The sequence below is a fragment of the Aspergillus pseudotamarii genome, assembly GCF_009193445.1.
Source record: "Aspergillus pseudotamarii strain CBS 117625 unplaced genomic scaffold BDV38scaffold_77, whole genome shotgun sequence".
Lineage (NCBI taxonomy): Eukaryota > Fungi > Ascomycota > Eurotiomycetes > Eurotiales > Aspergillaceae > Aspergillus > Aspergillus pseudotamarii.
In genome coordinates, this window is record NW_022475091.1 from 71,046 (window position 1) to 97,490 (window position 26,445).

Below are 26,445 nucleotides of genomic sequence, written 5' to 3' on the forward strand. Positions count from 1 at the left end.
TCTTGGCAGTCAAGTATTATTAGATCAGAAAATCCATCTGTGAGTGTCATACATAATGACATTATTGCCTAATTTCAATACTACGGTGATGAGGCACTTCTCTATCCTACTTAGAAGAGACCCCAGCAAGGTGTACTTTAGACTAAACTGGCAATCTGTACAAAACAGAGAAGATGTAGCCCTCTCCTCAAGTCGGGACCCAGTCCTCTTTCTACGGTTAATCTAGAGTCATCATTGGCAGCCCAAACCAACACGATATACGGTTGAAGGGAAAAGGGCACCCCCTCTCCACCACTATTTTTCCCTGGGGTCTCCATGATAGACTTGGAGAACACCGCCTACTTCGGAACCTGGCCCTACCATTGGCCTCTATGCAAGAGGATGTAGCGAGGTTCAAGTGAGGCATATCTAACCCTTCTGCTTAGTTGCTAAGCCATAGGTGTTCCTCTTTAAGTGGTCTCAAGTTAAGCCCACTTAAAACCATTAAAATAGCCATTGTACTTGAAGGGCTATAGTATTTGGACCCCAGATCCTTAGTCACAATAGTATACCGAGATTCTGCTCGGTATTGTCCTTGTTAATCAAGAATGGCAATATTAGATATGTCGGGAATAATAGCCTCCAATAGAGTGTTAGTACCAACTCTACAACCGGTTTATATTCAGTTGCACTGCAAGACTGATTACTGATGTCTTACAGTTTGATAGTAGGGGCTGCAAGTGTATACTAATATAGTAAGTTGGTGAACGATCGCTCACGGCACTGCCAGCCTCACATTTCCCTGATGCGGTAAAGATGGCCATCACTAGGACAAAGTTGGCAGGTATACAACAACTAAAAGGGGAATGGTGTTAGTTTATACCTGTAGAGCTAACCATTTACGGTTTAGTTTCCATAACTTCCGCCAGTACCCTGATTTTATATACCCGGGGATGGTGATTCTTCACTTATGTGATTGGTATTTTCCCCTGCTCACCCTCATATAGGTGATGTAATGAGCGGTGCCAATGTTGGCAAGACTGCCATTCAAGTCTCTATTTTCACCCGTCAGGCTTCTTTCTCCACAACTTGGTTTTAGCCCCCAACTGAGAGGAATACTGCAGACTAATCAGTACATGAGTTCAGTGCTGAGGATAGTGGCAATGTCTCTCGGCACAGCTGGAATACCAAGGATCAGCATAATTGAAGTTTGGCACGTAGTACCATTAACCAATCATGATAACCCTACCGCACATCAGGCCCCAACATCAACATCGGTGTCCATAGTAAATACGGTATTTGTTTGGAACATTTCGCGTATCCTCCGTATGCGCATGGCCATGGGCCCGAGGAAAAGCCCGAGAAAAACTCAATGCACTTGATTTGGAATACAGGTATCCAAGGCAGACTCGAATGTTAGAGCATTCCTAGCCCTCGGCATATCCTACGAGGCTACGACGTCTTAGTTCCCTATTCTTCGAATATAAATATCCTCACTCATCCCCTTCAAACCACACATATTTATCAATCCATCTATCAACTTTGTCAATTCCTCCTCATCTCTCAAGCAATTATATCCACCTTCAAGATGCAAATCAAAAGTCTCGTTCTCTCTATTTTCGTCGCTACCGCATCAGCCGGCTATGTCCAAATATGCGGCAGTGGGAGCGGCGGAACTTGCACCGACACCGGCAGTGCAAACAAGAACAGCTGTATCGGCCCAGTAAACGGCAATGGGTTCACATTCAAGGCTTACGACACCAAACCGAACAGCATGTCCATCTTCGCGGATGAGGGATGCTGGAACTACAATGTTGCTACTTGTGATGATTGTACCAGTGTTACCTACAATGGAAAGGGTAAGTAGTGACCCTGCCCTACTTTCCTTTTAGGCGCACCTGCTAATTGTATTTCAGGTCCTGTCTGGGCTATTTTCCACTAGGCTATTTTCGCGGGAAGTTTACAGGTGGGATTATATGGAAGGGTTGAGATATTTTAGGATGTGAATCATATCGTGATGTGGATATTATAAATATTAGCTGGAACATTATCATTATGCGTTTGGCACTGACTCGTACCTGTCTGTATCGGATATTTATTGACAAGATTTCCGATTGGTTGTAATCTAGAGAGGCGCAAGAGCGTCACTGTCGAGAACTCATATGAAGCTAGCCATCTGAACTTTCCTATTGCTGCAGTAGAATTAATTGTCTTCCGATAATTGGACCAAGGAAGAGGGAAATATTTCACTGCTAGTACAGCAGGCCGCCCTAGGCCTCACTGATATGCCTCTAGTTTGTTAATTCTCGAAAAGCCAAGTCCGCTATATGTCCCCAGCCTCAAGTCTACAATTAGGTTAGCCTCTCCTATATTTATGTTTATTCAGCGAATTATGTTAGACTCATTTCCTAATATTCGGATGATACAAAGTCCAAGGTAAAATAGTCCTTACCCTGTACAACATGAAAGTAGCCTAAATTCCCTGGTTAGAACAGATTCTTTCGTGATTTTCAGCTAACTATCTACCCTTCAAGCATTATCAGTTTTCTCACTCATTCTAATTCTGGTTTAGGGTGTAATGAATCTTGGCCCTAGTTCCTTGTTACTGTGTTGAATCCACTCATGTTTCCATTATTTCTACATGATCGAACTCACGAATACGGGTAAAGGCTTGCAGGTCCTCGCAATTTTTGTGTACCTATTTGTAATCGTAGATAGGTGAGCCTCATTTATTTAGAAATCACATACCCCCCGCGCACAAATTCATATCCATACCAAGACTAGTAGTCGAACTCCTGTCCCACAATATTTTCACTCAGCTTCCATAATCTTTCTGCGTCTACATGATCTCGGCCCCAACAACGGATCTCGGCTGGTTTCAAAACATTGCAGTTCTCAAGGTAACCGCCATTATTTTCTGAAACCCGGTTAGAGATAAAGCCCAAGCCCATCTATGACAACTCACCAGATATTGAATGGTGAAAACATGCAAATACGTGTGTTGCTAAGCCCTGTGACATAGATTTCCTTTTGAACCCGTCCCAGCACTGGCGGTTGCCTTGGATGTGATCCCATTTGACTAAGCCATGTCAGTTTAATAGTATGATGACAGGATAGGGCTTGAAGTGGTCTATTCTCACCAAGTGCCTTAACTGATTTAGCAACATCATGCCTTAGAATCTGCGTACTCACAACACCAGGATGTAAGCTGACCGAAATAAGGCCTTTGTTGCCAAGCTTCTGTGCAAGTGATATAGAAAATAGCATATTCGCTGTCTTTGATTGACCATAAGCCAGCCAAGAATCATACGTATTACCATCCTTCCATGCCCAGTTAGTCTCCCTCTCCACGTTATCCACGCCAGTGCACTCAACTTACATCGAAGTTCCAGTCATCAAATCGAATAGGCCCTAGCCGGTGACCGTCACTGGAGATATTCACAACACGGGAGGATTTGCCTGGTGCCAGCAACTTGCTAATAATCAAGTTTGTGAAGAGAAAATGGCCGATGTGGTTAATACCGAATTGACTCTCCACGCCATCCTGAGTCCAGGAGAAAGGCGGCGCCATTATTCCTGCATTATTAACCAGTACATCTATGTGTTCCTCGTATCCGAGAACCTCTTTTGCTGCCTCTCGGATTTGGGCTTGGGATCCTAGATCCAGGTGCAGAATACGGGTCTTCACGAAGGGACAGATAGTTGAGATCTCTGTGGCTGTTTGCTGAGCTTTTGTTACGTCACGAGCCGCGAGAATGATAAGGGACGGCGCGTAGTTTGCGATCGTTGCCGCGAAACCGGCACCGAGACTGGCCGGAGTGACTCCAGTCACTAGGATAGTCTTATTGGCAATCACAGCACGGCAATCATTTGAAACCTCCTCGGCTGTGGTTTGGGCGTTATACTGAGGCATCGTTGTGTGTTGAAGAACTTACCAGATCGATATAACCATGGTAGGAGAAGTCTACATCGGAGGACAGCGGCATGTCCTTTTATAGCTCACAACCCCTCATTACATGGCCAACAGTAGACGATCTACTATATCGGACGAATCATAAATACGCTCTAGGCGTCCAGACTTTCTCAATCATAACATGTTATCTTTTCACAAGTTGCGTCGAATATGAGTATGGATATGACATGATGTAAATCTATTGCCGCTTTGGGTCGAATTATTGCTCGACCTGTAACCGAATCTGGTTAGACTGACCGGAGTTACAGCGTGACAGCTCCGACCCTAGTAACCAACATCTTCGCTATTCTCCTAAGTTCTTTGTTCATATACTCACTAGATAATGGACGTTATATCTCAAAATGGATTATGAACCTAGTGAAGTAGTTTTTGCAACGACGTCATCACCGACTGCGTCGGGCATTGTATTTCGCTATGGACAACGCTCAATCAAGGTCCCCGCTCCCCGCAGGAGGGGGCGACCGTTAGGATGTAAGCAACAAGTCTTCTCTATTTTATCTAGCAAGTTAGGTCCTGACTTTACCTGATCAGCAAGGAAGGGAAAGACAACTGGTGCCAGTGTTGATGGCCACAAACAGAAAGATCATGAACGATATGAATTCGTCAATCTGGGCAGTAACTCGACCGACATTGATCGTGATACTCGTAAATCTATCAGAAAGAGGGTGATGCTCAACCACACATACATTAACCATAAGCGCAAAGGGACTTCTATTGAAGATAAAACAGAAAGAACAGCCTCTACGAGGGTACCTTCTTCGGAAGTTATAGTTCCCCAACCTGGCCGCGTGGATCCTTTCAATACGCTATCGATTGAGATTGAGCCATATATGCACGATCTACTCTCCTTGTGTAGGCTTCATGGTTCTTAATCTTGCTGAGTATGTGTAATAGCTGACTTTGATTGAAGATATTACTACCATTTGGGAGACACTCTACTCGATCGAGAAGAGGTGTGGCTGCAACCCAATGACGAATTATTGGTTGCCATTGGCATTCAATGACCCAGCTTTGCTGCATAGTCTGATAGGATGTGCTGCATCGTTTGTGATGATTGCCAACCGCTCTCACGGATATCCCTTCTTTGTTAGGCACTTGAATGAAGCTATAGCTATCGTCAACCAGAGAATGGCAGATTCGGCAGGTTCGGTATCCGATGAAACCTTGGTCGTCATTGCTAGCATCGCTATGATGAAGGTGTGTTGTACGAAAGTAAAAGTCTTGGACATTGCAAAATTATTAACATTTAAGTAGCAGATGCTAGGATTTCACGATGAATGGAATGTCCATATGCAGGGCTTGAAAAGCCTTGTCGATTCACGAGGAGGTTTAGACAGCCTGAATGATAAACCGCTTATTCAGGGTAAGATTTATCGGTAAGACTCGCTGAAAGCTATGATAAAAATTATCGCTGAGGTTTTATGTCTCTTAGTGCGGACCTATGCGGCTGTGTAGCTGCCACGCAACGCCCTTATTTCGGTGCACGTTACCAGGGTATCGGCGAGTCAGGACCTCAGACAGACCACCTTAATAACGGATTCCGAGAACTCGATCGGCTCTTGAACCTCGACAGCCTGCTCAAAGAGGCAATCTGCAGTCTACAAAATGCTACACAGACACTCTTCACAATAAATAGTAAAGACCACCAAGCCAAGGCAGCACAGGTCCGTTTCTGGATTACTTCGACCCAATACCGTCTCCTATCAACTCGGTATAGAGACTCGAGTATTCCTCACCTGCAAGCTCTTGAGATATGCCGCCTTGCTCTCTTGCTCTTTACAGTAACTATTTGCAATGAGTTCCCACGGGGTGAAACAACCTCTGATATGCTTGTCGCTCAGCTTCGAAGGTTATTAGACAATGATGCAGCATGCCGGTGGTTGACTCCGGAATTCAGCTTGTGGGCATTATTCCTTCTAGCATTGCCTGTGACGGTGAGCAGCTCGAAGGGCTGGTGCCTGGCTTCTATATCGGCGGCTATTTCCCGGATGTGTATTCGCCGAGAAGAACAATTTACCCAATTGTTGGCGACATTTCTTCATGATCCTGAGTCGCACGCGATGTCTTGTCAGGTCATATGGAGCGAAGTAACTTCATGAATAAGGGTCCTAAAAGTGAGAGATTGTCGAGGGAGCCATTTGAACAAACACGATTTTGCAAAGTCAATTTGTCTTCCCGACTTTTCACACTTTTGCCGTTTCTATTTATCAGGCCATCGTAGGATCGGAACACCCCGTGACGGGAATTGTTAACATACACATATTAGAAATACTTTTACTATAGTAATCTTCGATTCAGGGATGACGTACATGTATATACCCTGCCACTGCTATTGATAGGAAAAAGTGGCTTATGGAATAACCAAGCAATGAAAATAGAAGGAGCCGAACCCAAACGTACGACCGCGCAGTCACTATAGAAAACTAAGAGGGTATCTTTTTTTCATGGACTCTGTCCACAGGCCTAGGGGAATCCATTTATAGCCTTGGAATAGGAGGCCAGCTCCTTGAAGGTGTGATGGTCGTGATCACATCCATTTTAGCTCCACTCCTTATTTTACTCCGCTTACAGCGCTAGTTGCGTTGGCCCATTGGCCTGTGACTGAGGTGAGGTGTTCTTGGGGATGGCCATTCATATGAAAGAATGTAAGAATAGAAATGTGTCGACTGGAGACTGCGAAGCTGATAATAATCTGGATGGAAGATGTTCTACGTACATACTGCTCAAGCTGCGCCGTCACTGCGCCTGCACTCCCACCCATGCAACTGCGTTCTAAGTTCCTCTACATGTTTAGCTGTCACTGGTCCATCCATCTCACTCCCTGCCTGCTTACACAATTTCCCATAACGCTGTATCTGCTGCTGCAATAGCGCCACCAGGCTCAATAATGTCGCTCCCGCATCACGGAGCTCCTTTTCCATCGTCAGCCGTCGTGACTGCCAAGCCCCGAATGATCGAAACACCTGCGTGAACAGTTCCACCAGCACCTCTTCCTGAGTTGTATCTCGCTTCACCAGGTATTGTGGATGCATTCCTTGGACCACTTGCATCCGATGCCCATTCACATCTAACTCCCGCACCCGCCTCTCTCGCGCTCTGAGCACTGATGAGCAGAGTTGCTGTGCAAGATTGTCGGCGTTAAAGAATTCCCACCTCTCATTGTTTGGCTTCGTACAACACTGACAGGATATCATCACCCGTGGTTGGATCAATTCGAGAGTCGCCCTCGTAAGCGCAAACGATTCCCGTGCCAGCTCGTCCCGCCTCGCCGGCCCCATCTGCTCCAGAATATCGTCTCTGAGATTATCCCGGAGCATCGGGAACGTGTCAAGGATGATCACGTCGGCGAGCTGAAGCCCCATACTCTGCAGGATCTTCTGCAGCCAAGAAAGCGTCGGCGATTTCCGCAGCATGTCATCAAACGACAGGTGATCCCACGGACTGGGGTTGAGTAACAAAATAGCCGGGAATTCCACCCAGCCTGACAATAATGCTATCCAATTGAGGAAGCCATTGTCTGGAATTCCCCATTTCGTCTGGAATTCCTTCCCTTGAATGTATAGATCATCGGTCTCATTGAGTATGAATCGTTGCGGTTTCTGGAGTCTAGCAACCTGCTGCGGAATCACGTTCCGCGTGAGTTCGTCAACAGAGTACTCTGCGTGGTATGCTTCACTGCCATTGGAAATATGTGCCGCGGAGGGACTAAACACAGGACTGTTTTGCTCTACCGGCCCAACCTCCAACACTGGAGAGCGGTGTGTCTCAGACGGATTGGGCCGACTAGGTTCCCTTTCTACTGCTTCTGTCTCAGGACTATCTCCCAAGGAAATACCAGCAAGCAAGCCTGGGAGAGAATCACCGGATCCATCATCTGAAGGAGAAGCAGAAGACACGGAATGAGGCATTGTGGATAGGAATGTGATGTAGAAAGTTAGATGATGAGAAACCTTCGTGGTTCCTTACCTCTGGCGGCATGGCTATATACCCTATCTGAGCACAGCCGATCTTACTTGCATCCGACCAAATTTCCCATGACTCAACTACTCAGGTCAGACGACATAGGTTACTGCGCCTTTACAGATTTGGATAACTAGGATTCCACTGGATTGTATTCAGTGGCTGTGGCAGTCGGAAGTGTTGGAATTGACATGTGGTTCACGCAGCCTTGTCGACTTTCGTTACCAATTATAATGTTAGTATAGCCGCCCAGAAGAGGGGAATGTGTGAGGCTAAAATGCGCCCAGGCATTCTAGTGGGCAACAACGAGGCTGCGTCGATGTAGGTGTAGAAAATTCTCACGTCATTGATGGCACTGTAGTTGTCTGCCAGGTTAACCATGGTTACTTTGGTCCCTGTTTGATAACCTCCCTATATTATTGGATCAGTTCAAAGGTATTTATCTCAGTTGGTTAGCGCTTTCATAATCCAAATGTGGGAGAATGACCAGGGCGGTTAACTAGCATACGATTAATGTGGTACTAAATTTGACCTTCCATAAATAGACGCCTTGCACAGCCTAATCCAACCAATCTGCACACTACAGATACATGTCTCTATGCGGATTGGCACCTATCACATGGAAGATGAGACGTTGCTCGGCTGGGGCATTGTTATTGATTGATTCTGATCCAATCCGTCTAGGGATACTAATCCCCTACGCTGATCAAGCAGCCGTAATTCGCAGGTGAGCATAGTGAAGTCTACACGCGAACGCAGTATGTCTAAGAGTCAGTGGGATCGATGCAAGCGAGGATGAAGTAATACTTTGTCTTGAGGTCGACTGCGAATCATTTATTGGTGGACAGAAACCGATCAATCTAAGCCAGGATATACGCAATATCGCTGACAGTCACGGGGCACATAATGTGCTTGCGACCTCATCATCTTCTGCGGCGTACCATGTATCACCTTCTATGCTTCGTGTGGCAGAGGCTTATCATTGTGTTGGTGGGGCTGCCTCTGGTAGTATTTGCAGGGGTCGGCCTCCTGTACCTAATCAGGGTAGCCTAGAGATTGTTGGCTCTATGGCTGAGCCATGTCCGGGTACGGCTGGGCCTTTGTGAATGACCACGCGGGTATTGTTAGGCCGATGTATGAGGCGCTCAGTATACTGGAATTCCCGAAGGCAGTGAAGGCAAGGTTAGACGGCGCCGTGCTGTAAACCTTAATGTCGGAATCTCATTGTTAGCATAAGAGACATACTCGTAAACTCGCTGTTGATAAAGGAATCTGGAAATGAATACTCTGCGGTGAAAAGCTCCTGCAAATGCTGCAGAAGTTTTCTCCAAGCCTTACTTAACATGGCCAGCGTCAGTGTATTCTCACCCACAGCACGCAGTACATACAAGAAAAATAATGTTACGCATCATGTTATGCCTTTTATCCATATATCCCCTGGACCTGTATAAGGAAACCTTAAAACCATGTTAGCGGCCAGGAGCTTTGCCTAGCCGCCCTAGTTTCTCAGTTCAGGGCTTGAAACACACCTAATTCATCATAGTGACCACAAAATGTAGAAACACAGACTTGTACAATCCATCGCCAATCTAGAACACATAGTAGTAGCGTAGAATATCAATAAACTTTCACAGGGTTGCGACTGACTACAGGTGTAAACAGCATTTACCATATATATCGAGAAGACAGAGACGTATATAGATAAGAACATAGGAATCCTAAACAGAATCTATATTACTGGGCCATAAAAGCTATTATGAAGCTAAGAACCGTATAGTCTTATTATAATAGAAAGATAAAGAAGTCAGTAGACTAGACTACTATTTAAACTAGTATTTTATACTTTTCTGACTTATGAATATTCTGATCTAGGTACTTATTCTGCTATAGATAGAGTAAATATTAAAAAATAGTCAAAAATATAACTAAGAAACTGCTAGATATTATATACAATGATCTATATTGAGAAACTTGAAATAATAGAATAATGTCTCCGGAGCTATAGGATATATTATCACCGATTAGGGGATATGAGAATAGAGCTTATAGTAATATCAGTCAAATTTGCTGCGTATATATATCCAAGTACAAGTCCAGTACGTGGTGCGGCGAGAACGGACTAAGGAAAAGATGTTGGCCGAACTGTTCGCGCAGGTGTTCCGGCCATTCCGGGAGTGGCAGTCACGGCGGAGGGCGAACCAGGAGCGGTACTGTTAGGGCTCGTGGCGCTCTTGCAGCGGCAGATGAAGCTCTACAGGCAACTGGATGCACAAGCAGGGAGGAAGTGGAGGGCGCAGTAAGGGCCGCTTTTTGCACAGTGATTGATCCCGGAGCGTGGGGACAAGGTTAGGGTGCGTGGGCTGAGTGCTCCCTTGCGTATTGGGCGTGAGTTGGAACCAATCCGGAATCAAATTCCGGAGTAAACCACGGTTGTTTGGCTTAACTTCCCACCAAGCCAGCTATAAATACTAGGTTTATCTATAAAATTAAGGATTCAAGAGTAGTATCGTGACATACCATATCTGCACTCTGTGGAGAGAATATATGGATATCTTTGGCTACAAGCCAAAGTATTTATTTCCCCACCGAGTGAATGGCAGATTGACAGATGCGGGGCTGCAGCTAAAATGCAACTGCAACCATGAGCGATAGTAGTAAGTCCATGCACGCTAGGATCAGCTGACACGATGGTTATTCCGCATGCGTCCAACCATCCGCATGACTGTAGATCCTATGCGTGGCTCCATACAATACACGGACCCTGCTGTGCTGGTCAAGCCCCTGGTGTCGCTAAATGCAGAGTCATAAGAACCCTGCCTGTCCCCAATAGCAAGGCATACGGTTCGCTGTCCATCACTCGCTATTACTACAACTCCAACCGCATTTTGACTTCACCTTCCCTTTAAAAATTATATATAATGAGCGATAGCAAAGGCAACTCCGTTCAAAGGCCATCTGCAACGAAACTAGTTCCCGTCGCCCACTCATCAGAAGCATGCGAATTTCTGATCGCCAAGCCCAGCAGGCCGCACTGCACCGCGTACTTGTGGGATACTTGGGACAAATCACTAGAGGAACGGCGATTTTTATTTAAGCTTGATGCGGCTATCCTCACTATAGCCTCATTGGGGTACTTTATAAAGAATTTGGATCAAATTAACATCAATAATGCGTTTGTTTCTGGCATGAAAGAAGACTTGGGTCTCAACGGAAACGAACTCAATTATATGCAAACTTGCTGGACAATAGGTTATATTATTGGGCAAATTCCAAGGCAAGTGCGGAATCAAGCAGTCACTAAAGCAAAAAAAAAAAAAAAAAAAAAAAAAAAAAAAAAAAAAAAAAAAAAAAAAAAAAAAAAAATAAGAAAAAAAAAGCAATGAAAATATAGCAAATGGAATGCTTGGCAAGCGACTCCCCAAAACACATAGTATTCGCATTAACCATGGCATCATTTTATAGTACTCTTCTGTTGACGCGTATTCGACCTTCATTATGGATTCCTTCATGTGAAGTGGCCTGGTCCGTCTTGACTATTCTCATGGCCAAGTGCAGCAACGTGCAACAAATATACGTGTTACGGTTCTTCATCGGCCTCGCAGAGAGTACGTTTTACCCAGGTATGCAGTATGTCATTGGGTCTTGGTATCAAAAGGGCGAGCTTGGCAAGCGATCATGCATATTCCATGCAAGCAGTGCCGTAGGAAGCATGTTCTCCGGCTACCTCATGGCCGCCGTCTACCATTTCGACGGTGTGCATGGGTTCAAAGGTTGGCAGTGGTTGTTTATTATAAACACGATTATCTCACTACCGATTGCGCTTTCCGGCTTCCTTTTTCTACCTGACGTGCCGGAGATCACGCGGGCTTGGTATTTGACGCCCGATGAAATTGTCCTGGCGCAGACACGCATGCAAGCCGACGGTCGTGCGAACCGCGCACCATACACTAGAAAGAAAATTAAGAAAATCTTTTCGAGTTGGCATATCTACCTCTTGACCTTGTTGTACATCTTATACATGAATGGTGGTGGAGTATCGGGGCAGCCAGCGTTTGCTATTTGGCTAAAGCAGCAAGGCTACAGTATAACGCAGATCAATACGTATCCGACCTTAACGACAGCTGTCCAGATCGTCACCACGATGACCTACGCATGGACGTCGGATACCATCTTGCACGGCGAGCGATGGCCGCCAATCATCTTCTCGGGTGTTATGATAATCATCGTCAACACGAGTCTGACGATATGGAATATTCCGACTGGCTGGAAATGGGCTTGTTTCATACTAGCCGGCTGTTCTAGTGGAATTAGCGGATTGATATATGCGTGGATGCACGAGATTTGCGCTGAAGACAACGAGGAGAGAGCCTTAGTGGCGGGCTCAATGAACGAGATGGCGAACGTGGTCCAAGCATGGCTTCCCCTGCTGATTTGGCAGCAAGTCGAGGCGCCGGAGTATCCAAAAGGGTATTCGGCGTCAATAGGGATTGCGGTAGCCATGATGGCCACGGCAATGGCTATTAGACATTTGCAAAGAAAGGAAACAACTGCGCGGCAATTGCGTCTACCCGAGACTGAATCAGACCATCAGCGTCAAGAGTTGCCGCTGGAACAAAGGTTACTTATTAGCTTGTAGCTGTTCAATGGGCCATCGGAACGACACAAAAGTCATATAACCAAGATACATACGACTGAATGATGGAAGAGTAGGTATAAAGGATCATTACATGCATCAGAAATGAGTCAATCATTTCGAGGTCGTTGCTAGCGGCATCATTATGTGACTTATTACAAGATAATATGTTGACCATATTTTGACTCGATTCTTGGCTTGAATCTTGCTGTGCGCTTTGCTTTGTGCCTCTCCTTTTGCGGGATCTCCTTGAGAGCTCTGACTACCATCTACCAGTGATCGGGGTGCTGTGGGGTTTCCCTTTACGAGGAATATCCGCGTAGATTTGAAGTCAAACACCGGCGGTAGAATGAATCCTGAGTTCTAGAACCTCAGACCGACAAAGCGAAGCACTGCCCGGGTTCTTTTGTGAGCTGCTGGGCTCATAGCCTGCCAAATAGCCATCTGGAAAGAAATCGATGATTGTTCAAGTTGAAAGGTTCTAGCTACATGACTATCTAGGCTCTATTCGTAGACCAGCGATCCAACAATGATAATAGTATTTGTAGCACCAGAAACGTTGCCGACAATGTATCTCGCAGAATTACCGACCAACTTATTTTATTTATATTGAAGATTGAGTGTAGATTAGAACTGGAGCCGTTATTCCGTATACGGTTGAAGAGAACAGTGCGAGCCACGTAAGTGATAGTACTAGAGAGCGACCAGAGCGTGCCCACTGAGCAGTCAGTGAGTGACCGCAGAGTGCACATGGAACAACTACTCACGTGTTGCTCTCATAAAAGCAGCGGCACCTGAATCGGGTAATAGAACCCAACTCGCCGCAAAACATTTCACGTATGTGTAGCGGAGAATATAAGCGAAGTTTGACGGGATTGCGATTGAGCGCCGCCATGTACGTTGAGAAGGCGCAGAGGCGCACGAAAACAAGACCATGGGAACTATAAACACAATCTACGTCATTGAGCCCCAAAAGTCATTCTAAACTCGGTCATCTTAAGACTTTACTGTAGTAGGATGTGTAATCTCTTTGGTTTCATTTCTTTAGACCCTCATCAATGACAAAAGCAACAACAGAAACAGAACGATGGACGCAATCACAGACGGTAACGGCAGAAAACATTTCATGCCCATCACACATGTATATGACCCTGTACTGGATAGTAAAACTTCCTTCGATCCAAACATATTCAAATTTCTCCAAGGTCTAGACGAAGGAGTCGGCGGACCCGGATGTTATTCGAATTCTATTGTCTTGTACCCTTCCGAATTGTCGATATCCTGGCCCAGCTACTTGCCCTGCTGTCGACAGAGCAAGCACTGGAAAATAGCAGAAAGCATGACCAAGGAACTCCTGGATACTATATACGAAGACTCGCGTCGAGAAGCTCAAGATAATGGAGCAATGCCTCCGGAGCTACAAGACACATCGTCGGAAGTTAAGATGCGCAAAGAGGTAGAGCTCATGGCGACCTCAGTTAAATCTGCTGCGTACATGTATCCAAGTGCGAGTCCAGTACGTGCGGGCATGTTAAGTCAGTCTATGTTGCTTGTTTTTCTGCATGATGGTGAGTGTCATAGTCATACCTTTCGCTCCGTCGTGTATTTGGTTTTAACATTCGAATAAATAGATGTTGTGGAGAGCTCTCCGTTGGATGCTGTAAGTCGGATTTCCATCTTTGATTACATCTTCGTATTCAAGTTAATCTTAGGGATCTACAATCACCGACGCCATTTTCACTACATATGAGCCGAAGACTGGCACCCCACAGAGGCGTCACGAACCGCTGTGCGGTTTCTTGACAGCAATCATTGAGGAAGACCCGAGCCTGGGAAGGAGACTCCTCTCCAGCATAGTCACCTGGCTCAATCATACCAAGGGCTACCAATCGATGTCGGCAACAGTATTTGAGTCGCTCAGAAACTATCTAGATTTTAGATCGGATGATATTGCACGAGAGTACGTAAACCCGTAATATGTCCACTCAGACAGAGGATCTAGAGTTGCAAATAACCCCGGCCAGATTTATCATAACGCAAGTTATGTTTGCTTGCAACATCCACCTCTCCGAGACTGAGATACAAGTATTCAACAATTTGATTCGGATACATGTCACCCACCTCTCTCTCACCAATGACCTTTACTCCTTTGAAAGGGAGAATAAAGAGCACGAGCGAACCGGTGGACTGATCATCAACGCGATCGAGGTGATACGCCATGTATACCAAGTCTCTCTGGTAACGGCGAAGCAGCTTACCCGGGGATTCATTCTGGACACCGAGCGTGCGTTTTCCGGGGAGTTTAAGAAGCTAATATCGTCGGGGCTCTTGAATAATGGCCAGATCCGGTTTGCGAAGGCATTGGCTGAATGTCTTGCTGGGCAGATCTTCTACTCGATAACATCTGGTCGTTATGGAGGTGATAAGGCTGTGAGGGCGATTTCTGCTTGAGTTGCATGCTCATCCATGGCGCTAAGTTCTGGCACACCACGAGGCCAGTCATTGTATTCACGATGCTACTTCATCAACCTGTGGATACTCTAGGAGTAGGGCTGAACGGCCGGGGTGCAGATGAAAGACTTTCATTTGGTCCGAAATTGATAATGCTGGTATATAGATTGTTTTTTAAGAATATTTGAAGACACATGTTATGATATCACCCCTGTCTACTACTAACCATCTCAGTACCACAAAACCTTGTCCTATATGAACGCATACCTATACCGTAACCCAGATTGACTTCCGGCAGGCGAACCTAAACGAACAGCCGGGCTGCCTGAACATCATAATGAACTCAATTATACCTACCGATCCATCCATGACGTCAGTTCCATTCCGGTATAAATATATCGCCGTTTCCTGCTCACAAGAAAATAAATAAAGAACCAACATCACCAAGAAATAGTACGACTCCCTAGAATAGCAATCACAATGGTCAAAGACAAGAACACCGTCATCGAGTACTTTGCCCTGCCGGCCCTGCCGAGTCTGCCCTAATCCTAAGCTAACCCACAACCAGGGAATTCAACGACCTGGTCAATATGACCCCCAACGAACTCCGCGACTGGCTCAAAGAGGAACAGTCTCAGTCTTCCGGATGGAGTGGTGAATCAGGAGAGACAATCGGACATGAAAGGTCTCATCTACTCTGACCCCTTTTGCATGCTTTGAACGAAAGCTAACTAAGCACAGCGGTCGCAAGATCGTCGACATTCTAGAGCACAATCCATCCAAGGATCCAGAAGGATATACCGACCAGGACATCGATCACATGCGGCGGGTAGTGTCGTATTGTAAGCGGCATTTGGCGCAGGAAGAGAAAGCCAAGCAGGATCCGAACAGTAAGAGCCATCGGTCGTTGAAGAACTGGGGACACGATCCATTTAAGTCCTGATTCTAGACGTGCACATATGTAACACGCAGTGATCGGTATGTACGCTATGTACGCTATGTATGCGATATACGTAGAATAATTGTTACGTCTATATTCATTATCAAATTACTATCTTTTACACCATCTTGATAGACTCGTATTCCTCCCTCCATTAGAACCATTACTTTACCTGAATACACCTCGGATCTAATTCAAGGCACACATCTGGCCAGGTGTTAAAGAAGATCTGCACGATAAGGCTCCCTTCTGCAATTGTAGGGAATAGAGAGTATAGTGTTGCCTATCGTACTTTACAACACTCTCGACTCGGCGGGATCGAATGCCAGCAGCTCCACTCGACGGCGCACGTTAGCAGCCGTTAGACCCATGGGGGCCAAACCTTCTGGAGACCCATTGGCGCCCGCCGTCCCAACTACTGCATATCCGATTGAATTGCGTAATTCCATTTGCTTGACGGGCAGACCAATGTTACGCTAGGCTGTATAGAGGCACGGACGTGCATTAGGTAGTATAAAATAGTGGATTTTACGAGGAATTGACCAACTGCATTGCATGGCATGACCTGAGCAGTCTAGCGACGCATAGGAACTACTGAGAACCACATGGCAGCAACTCTAGCCTCGCCAATCCTTTATTTCTTTTTTTATTTTATTTTCTCTCACCTTACATTCTTCACTGCCTATGTCGAATACCTGCTCGTAGGTCAAAAACACAAAAAAAATATATAACCCAACTGCCTGACCCACGTAACCAAACACGGGATGTATCCGGGTAGATCAACGATCAACAACACCCTAGGTTGTAACACTGCCACTAGCAAAACGGGGCCGGCTCTGGCTTAACTTTTTCCAACCCACAACCAACAAGTGAACAGTTGTCAGTTCCGAGTCATGTTACAGCCTCGCGTATTTCACGGCTTTCTACTCGCCAATTTATATAGCCATCCCCCTATATAATGGGACCAATACCCCTGACCCCAGATCCACCCCTACCCATATCTCCATCCCCATTAACCCAAAATGCCTTCAAATGAAGCCTCCGTATCCAATGGCGAAGCTCAGAACGACTGGAAAGTCGATCCCTCCGTTTTTGCCTTCACTCCTCGAAAGTTGCGCGTGGTGTGTATTGGAGCAGGTATCTCTGGCTTAAACATTGCGTATAAGCTCAAGCACGAGAGGCCCCTGGATTTCGTTGATCTCACTATCTACGAGAAGAACCCGGAGGTTGGTGGGACGTGGTTTGAGAATATTTACCCTGGGGTGGCGTGGTGAGTGGTCTAACTTGGTTTGCTGTGTATATAGATGAATGTATACTGACGATGCTAGTGATATTCCTATTCGTGAGTTGAGATTCGTATTCTGAATGGTCTGGATCACAATAAGGTTGACTTGAAAAAGACAGTTATCAGTTCCCGTTTGCGCCTAATCCCGCCTGGTCTAGCTACTATGCCAGTGGAAAGGAGATCCAGGAGTATATTGTCAATACTGCTGACAAGTACGACCTGAAGGAAAAGATCAAGTTCAATACGAAGCTCGTCAAGGCGATTTGGAGCGAGACGCAGGGGAAATGGAAACTCCAATTGCAACAGGGTGAACTCGTTCTAGAAGACGAGGCGGATATTATGCTAGATGGGAGTGGTGTTCTCAAGTAAGTCTTCGTCTACTTCTTCCATGAAGATAATCTAACGATACCAGTCAGTGGAAATGGCCCGATATCGAGGGGCTGGATACGTTTAAGGGGAAGCTACTTCATACTGCTCACTGGTAGGTTCAATTCTATATCCAAAGTAGTGTGGTACAATAGCTCACGTCGACAGGGATCCGGCATACAACTACGAGGGAAAGAAAATCGCAGTCATCGGCAACGGCTCATCGGGAATCCAGGTGATTCCAGCTCTCCAGCGCAAAGCCGCCAAGCTGGTCAATTATATTCGCCATGCAACTTGGATTACCCCCAATCTCTGTGGTCAATTAACGAGGGATGGGATGGGCACGAACTTCCAATACACAGAAGAGGAAAAACAGCGATTTCAGGATAATCCAGAAGAGTTTCTGGAGTACAGGAAATCTATTGAGGGGTCGTATGGCTCTCCATCTACTCGTTAACTGATCATCCGGCTAACATAAGATTGACTGCAGTGTGAATAGCGTATATAGCATAATGATCTCAGGTTCTGAGGAAAACAAGGCCATGCACGATTGGGTACAGGGGGTGATGCGAAGCCGCTTATCCAAGAACCCCGAGCTGGTTAAGACGCTGATACCAACGTACGAAATTGGATGTCGACGTGTTAGTCCCGGCGAAGGCTATCTGGAAGCCATCCAGGAGGACAACGCTAGGATAACGTTGAGTAGAATTAATCGTATTACGCCAAACGGTATCGAGACAGACGAAAGAGAAGAAGAATTTGACTTGATTGTCTGCGCCACGGGTTTCAACAACTCATTCATTCCGCCCTGGGAGTTAGTCGGGCGCGACGGTCGCCGCCTCGCTGAGGAATGGAAGGACACGCCAGAAGCATACTTTGCAACATGTGCTGCCGGGGTTCCCAACTACTTTATCTTTGGTGGGCCGAACTATCCCGTTGGCCATGGGTCTTTGCCGGCGGCGCTTTATTTCTCGGCTGGCTATATGGTGGACTGGATTGAGAAGATTGCCACAGAGGATATTAAGTAGGTTTTCGTTTTCATTTCTACTATATTCTTGGCGAAACTAATATCTTCCAGATCGGTCGTCGTGAAAGACTCCGTGGTCCATGCTTATAATAAATTCGCTCAGGAAACCCTGAGCCGCTCTGTCTGGTCCAAGGGCTGCAGCGCCTGGTACAGTAAAAGGAACGAAGGAGCCGACAATACTGTCACTGCCATGTATCCGGGAAGTGTCCTTCATTTCCAAGGTATGTCATCCTTCTCAACACCCATCAGTCATGCTGACAGTCTTTATAGCATGCATGGAAAAGCTTCGCCCTGAGGACTTTGAGATCCAATATAATACCTCCAACCCTTTCAGATTCATGGGTAATGGACAGTTGGCATTTGAGAAAAAGGAGGGTGCTGATCTGGCTTACTATTTAAAGTAGTCCAGGCACATAAATTTGCATTAGATATCATGATATCGTATGGATGGTACGCTGGTCATGTACTGACTAGGTCTATACCATGGTAGTTATGAAATGAATGTTCCTTTTCTAAATTCTATTCTGACCTCTACGTACTGTGCGAAATAAGCGGTATTTATCAGAGCGTCATTTGGGCAATAATCTATAGTAATCACTGAATTAAGCGAGTAGAGTATATCAACAAGAAATGAGCCCGAAAGACAATAGCCGCCACATAATTCTCAAAAAGCCAACCAGAATGCAAATAACCAACCTAAATCAAAAGGCCTCCAACCAGGTCATGATCACTTTACCCATGAGCTGTGAAATCAACCCAGAGCCCTCCCACACCTCCGGATCTGCTTATATACAAGCTCTTTCTCAAGATAGTCCTGAGTCGCATCAACAATAGTCTCCATCTCTTCAATACTATCCAAATCAATCTCTCCCAGCCCATTGGGAACATCAAACCGGAACAGCCGATTCTCATCATCTAGCTCGGTATGCTCCTGAATGAACCGATTCGTATCGATTTCCGGGTCCACAACATCCACATCAGCCGCTTTGACCAAACCGAACAATCGTCTGCGAGACCGTTTGATCGATGGCTCCCCAGTTCCAATGGAAACCATGCATTTTAGTTGATTCTCCAAGGCCCCTGCCGGCCAAACGCCTCTCGCTTCGATCCATACTTCTCTCATCGGGTTATTAGCTTCCAAACTACTATCGTGAAATCGCCGTCCGCTAGGGCCGATCTTAACGGAGTCGAAAAGCGGTGCGTGAGCAAAAGAAGCGGCCCCAGCTTCATAGACCTTTGCGGACTTGAACAGCTCATTCGAGCAGTATTTGCTGGGGTAGCTTGTCATGTGGACCAGTCTCCGATTAGTATCGTCGGTGGCGCAGACAAATCTAACTCATGGAATTAGTCCAGATGCTACCTCACCAGAGCGACACCCCATAACCAAGGAAAACGAAGCATCGCAAGCGACTCCAAGATAGAAAAAGGGTTACTTACACCTTACACCCGGCGTCCTCCCTCAACAGAGCATCCTTCTCATAACTCAGCTCCCGCAAGATCTTTCGTAACGCCATCTCCACCTTCTTGATGTCGTATTTCGCGCGACTGCGCAGATTACTACCGATTGGTAGGAGTCTCTTCTGAGAGAACACATTTTGCGATAGTAGCTTGTAAGCATGAATGCACTGATCAATGTCCATTTCTAGGCGCCCGAGCATGATCGCTATTAATCTGCAACATGGTGAGTACTCATCTATTGTCCGGCCACACAGCCTTGAACGATGAACGAACCCACCCGATCCGGTGCCTCCTATCAAATCGAAATAATCACATGGTTTGGGGGGATTCTCGCGGTCTATGGATTCCATGATCTCTTTGAGGATAATAAGCGAAGAGAGACCTCGCACGCCTCCGCCGTCTAGGCTTAGGAGGTTGATGTTTCGGCCTGACATGGGAGGTGGATTTGCTCTTTCTTTATCACAGCTTTGGCCAGGAATCAGATAATAATGCAGATACCTATTCAATAAGGTAAAATAATAATAATTAAAAAAAGGGACGAAAAGAGAGTCAGCCCCTCTTTTTATCACTCGTCGAGAGCTACGTCTTCCATGCAGACAGCCGTATCACAAACAGGGGGGAGCCAGTAAAGTCAAGAATAAAAGCCTCACGGCAAATCCCACGAGCAGAAAAAAAGAAGCAGCACTACGCAGGCAGAAATAGGGCACCAGTGACCAACAGCGCTCGAATGCTTGAAACCCAGTGTGTTTGACCGCTAACAAAAAAATTGTTGGGGCCGCATTATCTGCACTGGAAATCGCCCCGCACTTTGGGCATATCAGATTGGCAAGATCCCGGTGTGCCTGTCTCTGATCACCCTTCTGATAGGTGAGGTGAGCTCTCCTCAGGTTCAGGTGGTGACACATCAGAGAAGGTTTCAAGCGAGTGGTGTTGAGTGGAGCGCATGGCAGCCACGTAGTCGGCGCTTACCCGCGATATCGGATGGAATTGCCCCAGTTCATTGGCGCAATTCCTGCAGGCGGGTTTGTAACGGCCGGAGCATAGCCACATCATTCTTGAAATGACGCATGACTGATTTCCTTAGTGTCGTGTTTCGCTCGGGAAAGGGCTGAGGTTCGTGGTGTCTGACTTATGGATTGGGGTTGCACGCTGTCTATGAGTTTGCCTTTTCAGGTCATTTACAAACGAGCTGGGGATGTCGTTATTGAACCTTTCAAGCTGAATGACGTCTTACTTCATATTTCTAGCTACTTTTGCTTGAATAAGATTACAAATAGTCTTTCTTTCATTTTCTTTTTTTTTAAGAAAAACAAAAGTGGCTCAACAGAGGTTGAAAGGATTCACTATACTCTGTGACCGTCTATCTATCCCGTGGCCTCTTTTTGAATGGAGATTAGAAGTATAAGTAGAGAAAATCGTATTATTATAAACAGATTTAATTAGAAGGTGTACAGAATTTAATAATAAGAACGCGACTATCCTGACACCTAACTGCCAGCATAGTATTCGTGATGTTCTGACAAATGGGTTCACGAAGTTCAGAAGGAAGCCATAAAACTCTTTCACCTTTTCAAACATACCCAAGATACTTTAACGGATATTTGAGAGCTTTGTTCGTGTTTCATATGGGCATTACCTGATAAGACATCTAGAACTAAATTGGAACAGCCCTCAAAGCTTTGTTGCTCCGAGCCGCCCTGGGCATCCCAGAGCTTGATGCTTGTGTTTCGCTTGACGAGAGTTTATCTTAGTTTCTTAAAGAACCAAAACGGATACAGACAGCTCTCATGATACTATGGGCTGCGACGGCTCCGTCTCCACATCATCTAAGCCTTCTACAGCCCAGCATGTGGTAGCATAACGAAATTCCTCTTCACAAGTACCAAGAATAAAAGGTATCAAAACGTATCATGAAGTTCCTCCACCTGCGTAACATCTTCAACAAATGTGGCGCCATACTCTCTCATAATCTCTATCTTCTCCTCCATATTCATCGCGAAACTTATTCTCCCAAAATTATCTGGTAATTGCTCGGTACTTTCAAATCTTAGTACCCACACACCCACTCCATCTGCCGGCCAACCGTATACTATGACCTTCTCTTCTTCCTTTGTGCTCTCCCTAAAGCCCAGCAGTACTGAAACCCGACTCTTCTTACTCGGCCAGAACGTTGCACCAGTCCGTCGCATAAGATTACAGAATCTATCTTCTTCGTCCGCATTTGGTGAGCGCTGCAATATATGAGAGCGCGGAAGCGACAGAAAAAGCATATCGAGAAGATCAGCCTCTTTGATAAGAACCCCGCCAGTAGAGGGGTAGCCATAGACTATACATCCCCGGGTGTCGAAGAGAGTCCGGTCAGTCACCGATTCAGCAGGGTCTGGGGGCCATGAGACGTCCCAGTCATATGGGTCGTGCCAGTCTTGTGGTTCGTCTATTTGTCGACGAAAAAGGGGGAAACGGTCCACATCGATGGGGAGGAAGCGGCCTATGGTCTGTTGGCAGATATTTGATAAAAGGTTGAGGGTGATGGCGACAAGCATGTTGCTACTAAGCTCCTTAGTAAAATATCTTCAGAGCTTAGTAGGTTAACAAGCTATAAAATTAGAAGTATGAGAAAAATAATGACTATTTAGGGTTCTCTATAAGAATATCTTCAGATTAGAATCAAATGAATTACTGAAAGATCTAAATCCTCTATATGATTGGACTTTATATAGGATTACATTAGGCAGCTATTTAGATGTCCGACACTGCGCACTCGGCGGGATAATTGTTGACTAGTAAGGCAACCGCCGTTACAACTAGCTATATTTACTAGTAATAAGACCTAAATACTGAATTAGGACAAATCTAGTGTAGGCTATAAACTATTAAAATAGTATCCGCCTGGCAGAAAGATTACATTCTTCTAAATACCACGGATAACCGTGTTATTTCTGTTGTTACCTAGAATTGCTCCGTATATACTCAACCAACGCACGTGACACAAAATACTTGATGTCATTTCCTACACTATCCTCATACCGTACAATTACTAATATTCCCTTCCAAGGTCATGGAGGAGTATAAGTTAATACCCAGCCAAACCCAGTCAAGGGAGAGTATAGCCACCATCAATAACAATATTCGCACCAGTCATGTAGCTCGACGCATCAGAAGCGCAGAATACATACGCCTATCAACCACATCAGCAAATCACATCCGTGCCCAGCGGGTCATTACTTACACCCTTAAGTTCATAAGCCTCAGCCATCCGTTTAGCCGGAATCATATCGAACCACTTCTCCCGCCACTCTTTGGGATGAATATCCAGAATATCCGTAGCAATAAATCCAGGCGAGATACAGTTCACACGACAGAAATCCACCCATTCAACAGACAGACACTTAGCCATCTGAACAACCGCAGCCTTCGAGGCATTATACTACTATCATTAGCCCAGCACAACTTCCCACCGAAGCCCACTTACGGCAGCTTGCTTCTGAGGCACATTCACCAAAGTCGCACTAACAGACGCCGTGAAAATAACATTTCCGTATCCCTGCTCCTTGAAGATTCGGGCCGCAGCTTGGGCGGTATAGAATGCACCGTCCAAGTTAACCTTGGTAATATTGTGCCATTGTTCAGTAGTGTAGTCCTCTGCAGGAACATTGGAGCAGATTCCTGAATTTGCGACAATGATATCTAGCTTGCCGAAGTCAGCGGTGATTTGCTTGATTGCCTTTTCGATGTCTTCTTGGTTCGCCACGTCGGCTTGATATGCGGTCGCTTTGACGTTGTGCTTGGCTGCTATTTCTGTCGCAAGTGACTCGGCTGTCTTGGATGAATTATAGATCAGGGCGACCTATTCCGTAGCTTAGTAGCGTGTCCATATTGACAAACTGAGGGGTCGAGGTTTACATCAGCGCCTGCTTCTGCTAATGCTATTGAGACTTCTAAGCCAATACCGCGGGCACCACCTGAGGACATACAGGGTAAGTTACTGAACGGACGTGAGATCGTAGTACTGCATAAATCGAAACCCACCAGTCACAGCTGCGACTTTGCCTGAAAGGTCAAAGGCCTTGAGCACGTGTTTGTTTTCTGGCTGTGCAAGAACCATTTTGATTTGAATATATTGAGTATGCCACAGTATACAGGTATAGGATGAGGGTAAACACTGAATGAGGCTGTTATCTATGAATGCCTTGACATGGCTTCGGGCAACCCCGCAGATACTCAAATCCCCGCATCGGAGATGCTCCGGAATGTCAAGTACCACCAAATAATCAATATATAATAGACCAGGATGGTGAAAAGAGATAGTAATAAGCTTGAAGTTGTCTTTAAGTGGAAACCACCCCCTCCCGCCTGACTATATAAGACTCAGGCTAACTGAGTTGAGGAAATCATGCACCTACACAAATTATAGAAAAAAGTGCGACAGAAACTTCGCTATCATGAATAATCTCCAAGTGATGAGGAAGAAAAGAAAAACAAATAACGTCAAGGGAAAGAAAGCTCTGTCTGAAGTTTCTTATGGTCGCCTAATTTAATCTACAAGCAGAATCGACGATCATCTTTCACTCCTTTGGCTGTTGCGAATATTCCAATCTTCTTTAACTGGCTAAGATCAAGTCTCATCATCTGCATGTATATCAAACTTCAAACTAAGCCAATACTGCAGGCAATAATCGCATGGCTATTTCCGAAGTTAATTCCGACCCTCGTGTATGATTTTAGGTCAAGCTGCTTCTCCACTCCCCCAGTAGTCCTAAGTTCAACCTATTTCCAACCCACAAACCCCAACACAAGTAAACCGTTACTACTACCAGTTTACATCCCCCCCCCAAATAATAGAAAAAACTAAATTCGTATCAACGCCGGCTCATGCCTCCACCCATCCGCCCGCACCTCATACCCACCCGTCACACCAACCACGGTCTCGCATCGCCTGAACCCTACAATTGGCCGTCGGACCCTCACCTCCGTACCATCCGGATTCTTTCTAGTGAACTGGTAATAGGTCTCTGGATCCAGGAGCAGTGTCAGCACCTGGGCCACGGCATAGGCGCTCAGCAGGATATGGCTCATGGTAGTGTGCGGTCCGTATATGAAGACCATTGCGACCCAGGATGTTCCGAGCAGAGACGTCGCAATCGAACAAGGCGTTTTTGGGTATGGACAAGTGTAGTATGTTTGTGGCATTGTGGGGCCTTTGTTGATTGCTGTGGGGGGACGGTTGATTCTATTGTTTGCTTGCGTGTAATGTTGGTTTGAAGGGCCTTGTTGGGGCTTTGTCTGGTATTTTGCTGGTATATCCCTAGTCGTAGGGACTTTTATTCGTATATGCTCCGAAATGGGGAACTGGGGGAAGTTTGATGGATGTCATTGGGAACAGGAGGTGCTGAAGGAATCATGTGAGATGACTTAAGCATTGGACACTAACGCAGCGCGAAGGATTTAGTATAGTGAACATTCTCCTAGTACCACGATATGTATCTGGGATTCCTTATGGGCAATGATCTCATCTATTACAGTGCCCTCAATCTAATCCGAGGAATAGCCACCAAGCCGAATCTTCAAGGTTACCAACTGCATGACGACTTCGGTTTTCCTATAACATACAGCAGACTAATAGAGCTTCCAGACAATGTAAAATATTACCAACTTTACAAACACCAATATACTATATTTAGCCAATTCTATCTATTTATTAAGTTCTACTATAATATCTACTAATAATAGTAGAGTTTTTATTCGGAATATCAACTAGTCTGGATCCAGAAATATATACTGCTTTTATCTTAATTCTGACCAGGTTCCCCGCTAGACCCGCCCCGAACCCGGTGATTTCTGGGGAAGGTCCAAAGGTCAAGCCCACTCTGGTTCTGGGCTTTAGAAAGACTACGCGCTTATGAATCTGGTTTCCTTTGTCCTGGTTCATTTTACATTTGATGCTGCTAAACAGAGGTTCTGTTTACGAGCTTCTCAGGATCGTCAAGTGGGTTACTGGCCACTTTCTAGCTGTCGGCGGGCCCGACAGCACTCACGCATAGCAGCCTGAGATTTACTGTAGCCAGAGGACCCCGTTGGTTGTGTTGATTACGGATTGATTGAGGCAATGCAAATCTACTCCCAAATACCTATTTTCGTTTTCCAGTGATCACAGGCTTGGCGGCATTATGGTGGCTTTATTTCATGGCAATGTCGTAGAGGGAAGCCCCGGCAGGCTAATTGTTGGTTGGTTAAACTAAATAAATCTATCACCTCGAAAGCTAGTGGCCACTGTAAAGAACGAGTTAAAAGGCTGGTACACCACTTAGCCTACACCGCAATCGGACGGCTTCGATCGATCCACATATAGCCTCGCATTGCCGTCCTATCAGTC

The 26,445-nt window shown here is 45.8% G+C and overlaps 11 protein-coding genes across 11 annotated transcripts; 6 read left to right on the forward strand and 5 right to left on the reverse strand.

The window, feature by feature from the left end:
* The first annotated feature begins 1,436 nt into the window (after positions 1-1,436).
* On the forward strand, positions 1,437-2,125 carry BDV38DRAFT_260376 (uncharacterized protein). The gene is made up of 2 exons (XM_032055911.1): positions 1,437-1,838; positions 1,896-2,125. Exons 1-2 carry the CDS (start codon positions 1,568-1,570, stop codon positions 1,919-1,921), a joined length of 297 nt encoding a protein of 98 aa, XP_031908805.1. The 5' UTR covers positions 1,437-1,567; the 3' UTR covers positions 1,922-2,125.
* A 634-nt stretch (positions 2,126-2,759) lies between these two features.
* Positions 2,760-4,069, reverse strand: BDV38DRAFT_296653 (uncharacterized protein; the record flags this gene model as incomplete). The annotated part of the gene is made up of 3 exons (XM_032062975.1): positions 3,359-4,069; positions 3,120-3,300; positions 2,760-2,896 (listed from the first exon to the last, which is right to left on the reverse strand). The coding sequence occupies exons 1-3, from the start codon at positions 3,890-3,892 to the stop codon at positions 2,760-2,762; spliced, it is 852 nt and encodes a 283-aa protein (XP_031908806.1). The 5' UTR covers positions 3,893-4,069.
* A 224-nt stretch (positions 4,070-4,293) lies between these two features.
* Positions 4,294-6,051, forward strand: BDV38DRAFT_287458 (uncharacterized protein; the record flags this gene model as incomplete). Its single annotated transcript, XM_032060878.1, has 5 exons — positions 4,294-4,423; positions 4,484-4,804; positions 4,863-5,149; positions 5,207-5,328; positions 5,385-6,051. 5 exons carry the CDS (start codon positions 4,294-4,296, stop codon positions 6,049-6,051), a joined length of 1,527 nt encoding a protein of 508 aa, XP_031908807.1.
* A 563-nt stretch (positions 6,052-6,614) lies between these two features.
* On the reverse strand, positions 6,615-7,868 carry BDV38DRAFT_260380 (uncharacterized protein). The gene has a single exon (XM_032055912.1). The coding sequence runs from the start codon at positions 7,858-7,860 to the stop codon at positions 6,676-6,678; it is 1,185 nt and encodes a 394-aa protein (XP_031908808.1). The 5' UTR covers positions 7,861-7,868; the 3' UTR covers positions 6,615-6,675.
* Positions 7,869-10,791: 2,923 nt separating this feature from the next.
* Positions 10,792-13,104, forward strand: BDV38DRAFT_260381 (major facilitator superfamily domain-containing protein). Its single transcript, XM_032055913.1, has 2 exons — positions 10,792-11,186; positions 11,375-13,104. The coding sequence occupies exons 1-2, from the start codon at positions 10,831-10,833 to the stop codon at positions 12,546-12,548; spliced, it is 1,530 nt and encodes a 509-aa protein (XP_031908809.1). The 5' UTR covers positions 10,792-10,830; the 3' UTR covers positions 12,549-13,104.
* Positions 13,105-13,632: 528 nt separating this feature from the next.
* On the forward strand, positions 13,633-14,996 carry BDV38DRAFT_274860 (terpene synthase family protein; the record flags this gene model as incomplete). The annotated part of the gene is made up of 3 exons (XM_032057918.1): positions 13,633-14,145; positions 14,258-14,505; positions 14,570-14,996. The coding sequence occupies 3 exons, from the start codon at positions 13,633-13,635 to the stop codon at positions 14,994-14,996; spliced, it is 1,188 nt and encodes a 395-aa protein (XP_031908810.1).
* Positions 14,997-15,432: 436 nt separating this feature from the next.
* BDV38DRAFT_260384 (DUF3140 domain-containing protein) lies at positions 15,433-16,086 on the forward strand. The gene is made up of 2 exons (XM_032055914.1): positions 15,433-15,681; positions 15,738-16,086. The coding sequence occupies exons 1-2, from the start codon at positions 15,587-15,589 to the stop codon at positions 15,937-15,939; spliced, it is 297 nt and encodes a 98-aa protein (XP_031908811.1). The 5' UTR covers positions 15,433-15,586; the 3' UTR covers positions 15,940-16,086.
* An 872-nt stretch (positions 16,087-16,958) lies between these two features.
* Positions 16,959-19,018, forward strand: BDV38DRAFT_287463 (flavin-containing monooxygenase; the record flags this gene model as incomplete). Its single annotated transcript, XM_032060879.1, has 8 exons — positions 16,959-17,206; positions 17,265-17,278; positions 17,337-17,586; positions 17,634-17,702; positions 17,756-18,019; positions 18,078-18,611; positions 18,666-18,835; positions 18,885-19,018. 8 exons carry the CDS (start codon positions 16,959-16,961, stop codon positions 19,016-19,018), a joined length of 1,683 nt encoding a protein of 560 aa, XP_031908812.1.
* Positions 19,019-19,169: 151 nt separating this feature from the next.
* BDV38DRAFT_200894 (uncharacterized protein) lies at positions 19,170-20,939 on the reverse strand. The gene is made up of 3 exons (XM_032052449.1): positions 20,346-20,939; positions 20,052-20,285; positions 19,170-19,945 (listed from the first exon to the last, which is right to left on the reverse strand). Exons 1-3 carry the CDS (start codon positions 20,504-20,506, stop codon positions 19,366-19,368), a joined length of 975 nt encoding a protein of 324 aa, XP_031908813.1. The 5' UTR covers positions 20,507-20,939; the 3' UTR covers positions 19,170-19,365.
* Positions 20,940-21,543: 604 nt separating this feature from the next.
* On the reverse strand, positions 21,544-22,733 carry BDV38DRAFT_260387 (uncharacterized protein). The gene has a single exon (XM_032055915.1). It carries the CDS (start codon positions 22,613-22,615, stop codon positions 21,971-21,973), a length of 645 nt encoding a protein of 214 aa, XP_031908814.1. The 5' UTR covers positions 22,616-22,733; the 3' UTR covers positions 21,544-21,970.
* A 433-nt stretch (positions 22,734-23,166) lies between these two features.
* Positions 23,167-24,177, reverse strand: BDV38DRAFT_296662 (SDR family oxidoreductase; the record flags this gene model as incomplete). The annotated part of the gene is made up of 5 exons (XM_032062976.1): positions 23,167-23,250; positions 23,302-23,499; positions 23,545-23,919; positions 23,976-24,034; positions 24,102-24,177. The coding sequence occupies 5 exons, from the start codon at positions 24,175-24,177 to the stop codon at positions 23,167-23,169; spliced, it is 792 nt and encodes a 263-aa protein (XP_031908815.1).
* Positions 24,178-26,445: the final 2,268 nt, after the last annotated feature.